This window comes from Nicotiana attenuata, unplaced genomic scaffold (genome assembly GCF_001879085.1).
Source record: "Nicotiana attenuata strain UT unplaced genomic scaffold, NIATTr2, whole genome shotgun sequence".
Classification (NCBI taxonomy): Eukaryota; Viridiplantae; Streptophyta; class Magnoliopsida; order Solanales; family Solanaceae; genus Nicotiana; species Nicotiana attenuata.
Window position 1 is genome coordinate 207,078 of NW_017670880.1, and position 5,688 is coordinate 212,765.

Consider the following 5,688-nt stretch of genomic DNA (forward strand, 5'->3'; position numbering starts at 1 on the left):
TCTATTTTCATGTCTTAGCTTTGATTTCATTAGCTAGTTAGTTGCTTGTAGCTATATTTACGTTATGTAATTGATTTGGCTAGATTTGGGTCATCCGGAGCCGGATATTCGTGGAAAGAGCATTGTTACAGATTTATTTGAGCTTGGTTCGAGATAAGTGGCTTGCCTAACCTTGTGTGGGGGAACTCCCCTTAGAATTTTGTATTGTTTTTATATGTGAGCGTCGTGTACATGAGGTGACGAGTACGTACACAGGCTATTTATTGTGAAATCCTGTCTTTCACTAAATCATAACCTGTTTTCTTTTTATTTGAACTACACTAGCATATGTAACTATCCTGCTTAGTTAAAATAGCATGCCTATGTGTTTTAACTACCTGAACTCTATGCAGCATGTTTACTGAAAATACCTGCTTTCTTTGACTTGAACTTAGTCTAAACCGTAGGTTTTCTTGCTGTAACTGTTATTTCTATTGGTTGAGCTGCATATTTACTTTGGGACTATGGAACGGTATTCTAAGAGATCTCCCTGTACTGCATAATTACTTTGGGACTACGGAACGGTATTCCGGGAGATCTCCCTATTCTGAATATTTACTTTGGGACTACGAAATGGTATTCCAGGATATCCCCCTACACATTTACATTTGGAACTACGAGAAGGTATCTCGAGAGATCCCCTGTTGTTATCGTTGTGTTATGAGCTATTTTCTTTCATTTATTCTATCTCTGTTAGATTCCCGTATCTATCTCTACTGTGATATTTTGTTCTGTCTTATTTCATCATATTTATACCAGTAGGGCCCTGTCCTGGCCTCCTCACTACTCGACCGAGGTTAGGCTTGGCACTTACTAGGTACCATTGTGGAGTACTCACACCCTTTCCTGCACATGTTTTTCGTGTGCAGATCCAGGTTCATCGTACCAGCCTCATCACTAGTTGTAGTCGCTGCTACTTATTGGATACTTCAAGGTACATATGCTCGCGCCCGCAGATCCTCGGAGTCGACCTCTTTCCCCCTATGTTCATTTTTCCCTCTTCTTGTAGAAATGATGTATAGAACAGTTAAGACTTTTTAGTAGCTTGTGACTTGCCGTATTCGATAACACCCTGGATTTTGTCAGATTCCAACATTGCAAAAACACAAGAGAGATGCTGTTTATGTAAGTTAATAAGCTTTAGAACCTAGTGACGCGTTTTAAAGTCGTGCTGTCCTAGGCCCAAAGTGAACAATATCACTAGTGGGCTGGGCTGTTACATATGGTATCAGAGCCACTCTTGTGTCTGCCATGCCAATGGTGGGTCAGAATTCAACCGAGTTAGGCAAATCCCGATTAGGGGCCAAACCTTAATGCTGAGTCTAGGCAAATCCCATGCGGTGGGGCAAACCTCAGCAAGGACGTTGAGTCCACAAGAGGGGGTGTATATAACACCCCAGATTAAGTCAGAGTCCAACATCGGCAAAACACAAGAGAGATGCTGGGTATGTATGTTAATAAGCTTTAGAACATAGTGACACATTTTAAAGTCGTGCGGTCCTAGGACCAAAGCGAACAACATCACTAGTGGGCTGGGTTGTTACATATTCTGAGTTTTGGGAGTTGTTTGGTGCATTTCGAAGGTGAAAATTTGTATATGACGAGTGGCATTCAGTTGCTTATTGGATATTGTTATTGTTAGTGGGTTATGTTCATGCTTTTATTTTATTTCCGCAAAGTGTTAGGATTACTTAGTCGTAGAGACTAGGTGCCGTCACGACAACTCACGAGGGGAGAAATTGGGTCGTGACAAGTTGGTATCAGAGCTCAAGGTTCATAGGAGTCGTGGGTCACAAGCCAGTTTATTAGAGTCTCGCGGATCAGTACGCATACGTCTGTACTTTTATTCGGGAGGCTATGGAACTGTTAGGAAAATTCCACTTCATTTGATTCCTTGTCGTGTGAGATTATTGACTTCGAAATTCTAAACTTGTGTATTCTATTCTCTCACAGATGGTGAGGAGACGTGCTACTGGAGATGACCAGGCACCCGCACCCCCTGCTAGAGCTGCTAGAGGCCAGGGCCTTGGTAAAGGCCGAGGACGTCCACGTGGTGCAGCCAGAGCACCCGAGAAAGCAAAATAAAGTACACAACATGAAATCCAAATTGAGAAATTAAGAATGTCACGACCCAATTCTATTTTAGGTCGTGATGACACTCAGCGACGTCGCTAGGCAAGCCAACAGTGAGCAAACTATGCGATTTCTCATTTTAAAAGATTTTTTTCCAAGTAATCAAATTATCTTTTAATTTAAAAAATTCAAAAAGTAATAGATTTAACAATAAATAACACGAAAGTTAATAAGTGCAAACATGATCATGAAATAAAACCAATCACTACAACATTATATATCTATAGCTACGAAATCTTAGTTACGAATTTAAAATCTGTAGCTAATACCTTATAATAGCCACAAAAATAAGAATTCTATGGCTATTTACAAAATTATAAAATTTCTTAGCTACGAAAAATAAGTTGGTAAAGCTAATTCCTCATATTAGCAATAATGGATAACAATCGTGGCAATAACTACCCAAATAGCTATAAATTCATTGCTACAAATAAAATTTTGTAGCTAATCATAAGTTTTTGCCACACACCAATTTTTATTGTAGTAATAGTAACTTTTTATCCATAAAAAAAATATTTAAAATAAAATATTGTAGCTAAATGAATATTTTTGCTTCAAGTACTAAAACGTTGTGTCAGTAGTTAGATGATATAGCCACAGATTTATTGCTATAATTAAATTTCGTAGCTAATCATTAGTTTTTTGCCACGAGTTGAAACTTACTATAGATATAGTAACCTTTTAGCTACAATAAAATATTTGAAATAAAATATTATAGCTAAATAAATATTTTTGCTTCAAGTTATAAAAAGTTGTGGCAATATAGGTTAAATTAGCCACAAATTTCTTGCTATAATAGAATTCCGTAGCTAATTATTAGTTTTTTCCACGAGTTGAAACTTAATATAGCAATAGTAACCTTTTAGTCACAATAATTATTTAAATCAAAATGTTACTAAATAAATAATTTTGCTTCAAGTTCTAAAAAGCCATAGCAATAGTTGGCTTAATAGCTACAATTATTTGTCAAGATAAAATGATACAACAACATTTATTTTTATGATAAATTTTATTAGTTTTTGCCACAAGATAGATTTGCCGTAACAATAGCAATCTTCTAGCCACATTTAATATTTGAAACAAAATATTGTAGTCAAATAAATATCAATCTTCTTATTTTAAGAAAATAAAATAGTTAGATAATATTAACAACTATTTGTCATGACAAAATTAATATCCACGAATTTAAAGTAACGATAAAACTTACGAGTTAACTATAAGTTAAGTCGTACATTTAGGATTATCATTGCAATAACAATATTTTAACCACAATAAATTATATGTACAAAATTTCATAGGTGAACATTTTTATTTCAATGAAAAAAATAAGAGTTGGTCAAACAATATTAAGTTATAAAAATTCAATTTTTACAAAAAATGTTAAATATTTCCAAAAATAACAGAAACTATAGTAATTCTTTTTTTTGAAAATTAACATTTTCATTTCTCAACCAATATTACATATTGCACTCAAGCTTAATCTGGACATACGCCCAGATTTTAGCTCCATTCCTGGCCTCATTAACTACTAGTATAAGAGACAGTTTAGTCTAACTACTCTCTATAGAACAATCCTTACATACTAGGATAGTAGTTGAGTTCCCGTAGCCTTCTTTGTAGCATGTGTTTACTTTCTCCTCGCCCATGTACATCCTGCATTATTGCTCTGCTTAGAGTACCTTCTAGTCGTTGCATTCCTTTGAAGATCCTGCCATTCCTCTCTTGCCATATGTAATACAGTGTGCCTGCCAGTACAAGTTTGTACAACTCAGTTGTTATGCTCCTCCCTTTATAGTACTTCCCTGCCCACTCAAGTTCATTTGCCCACATCATTAGTTGTCTCTGGATCCCTTGCCATTGTAGCATTAGTGTCCATACTCTCGATGAATAGGTACATTTAAAGAACAAATGATCCATTGTCTCCTTTTCACTGTTACATAGAGAACATGTTACATCCTCCACATAGCCCAAACCCTTCAACCTGTCTTTAGTCATCAATCTTCTATGTGCAGCTAGGAAGACTATAAAACTCCATTTCAGCACTCCAACACTGCTGTGCACCAGTTTCCTCCATGGTACTCTATCAAAGTCACCCCTCATACATACTCTTAATAGAGAAGCTGCTTATTCCCTCTATATCCACCTCTGTATAACCAGCTTCCTCAAAGTATTGTTTGGCTTTAAGTATCTTCTGTACTTTCAAAGAGGCTTGTTTTGATACAATACTCCATAATGCATTCTGTTTCTGATAATAGACATGTATCAATTGCACCCATAACCTATCTTTCTTCTTGCATAGGTTCCAAAGAAGTTTACATATGACTGCCTTATTCCATTCCCCTATAGCCAGTAGATTTAAACTACCAGTTGCTTTAGGTTTGCACAAACTGTCCCATAACAAAAGAGCTTTCCTTGACACTTCTACACCCCCGGTCCATAGGAATGTTTTGTATACTCTTTCAATAAGTTGGATGAGTTTTTTTGGCAACACAAACACCTGAGACCAGTATACTTGGATAGAGAATAGCACACTCTTGATTAGCTGAATTCTTCCTGTATAGGACAGAAACATTGATGTCCAGGAATGGATTATCCCTAGCATCTTCTCAAGCAATGGTTGGCATTGTATTAATGATAACCTCTTAGAGCTAAGAGGTACCCCTAAGTACCTAACTGGTAGTGTTCCTCTGAGAAAACCCAAGTCTTGCAATATCTTCTGTTATTGGTCATCATGCACTCCACCAAAGAATATGGAACTTTTATCAGCATTTGCCACTAGCCCTAAAGCCTTAGAGAATTGCTGAAAGCACTGAAGTAGTAACTGAACAGATATATCATCACCTCTACAGAATAGTAATAGATCATCAGCAAAGCTTAATTGCACTATGATCCATTTGCCACATTTAGGGTGATAGTTGAAATTAGGATCCTTTTTAACTGTCTTCAAAAGTCTTGTCAAATACTCCATAACCAGCATAAATAGGTATGGAGATAGGGGATCTCCCTGTCTCAACCCTTTCTTAGCTGGAAATGGCTTTGTAGGCTGCCCATTAATCATAATGGAGTATGAGACTGTTGTAACACAGCTCATAATCCATTGCACAAATCTCCCTGGCAGCTGCATATGAGTCAACACTTATTCTAGATAACCCCATTCCACTGAATCATATGCCTTCTTCATGTCTTTCTTCAGCATACATCTGGGAGAGACACCTTTCCTGCCATATCCTTTCACTAACTCATGACTAAGTATTATATTGTCATTTATCAGTCTACCGGGAACAAAGGCAGACTGACTCTTATCCACTAGTCCATCCATCACTCCTTGTAATCTGTTGGTCAGTATCTTTGATATAATCTTGTAAATAATTCTGCAACATGATATTGGCCTATAATCAGTAATTTTACAAGAACTTTTCACCTTAGGAACAAGAGTTACTATTGTACAGTTGATAGGCTGATACATATTTGAACTTGAAAAGAACTCGATAACTGCATCTGTGATTGTATCTCCTA

General features: G+C 36.5%; 1 protein-coding gene across 1 annotated transcript; it reads right to left on the reverse strand.

Moving 5' to 3' along the window:
* Nucleotides 1–3,747: 3,747 nt before the first annotated feature.
* Nucleotides 3,748–5,296, reverse strand: LOC109244163. The gene is made up of 3 exons (XM_019411207.1): nucleotides 4,930–5,296; nucleotides 4,279–4,725; nucleotides 3,748–4,193 (listed from the first exon to the last, which is right to left on the reverse strand). Exons 1-3 carry the CDS (start codon nucleotides 5,294–5,296, stop codon nucleotides 3,748–3,750), a joined length of 1,260 nt encoding a protein of 419 aa, XP_019266752.1.
* Nucleotides 5,297–5,688: the final 392 nt, after the last annotated feature.

Excerpts from the sequence above, each read along its gene's own strand:
- LOC109244163 (XM_019411207.1), bottom strand. The coding sequence starts at position 5,296 with ATGCAGCTGCCAGGGAGATTTGTGCAATGGATTATGAGCTGTGTTACA. Across the intron at positions 4,726-4,929 it reads AGTGGCAAATGCTGATAAAA|GAAGAATTCAGCTAATCAAG; the intron begins GTTCCATATTCT and ends TGTCCTATACAG. Across the intron at positions 4,194-4,278 it reads AAGCAGCTTCTCTATTAAGA|TCTTCCTAGCTGCACATAGA; the intron begins GTATGTATGAGG and ends GGAGTTTTATAG.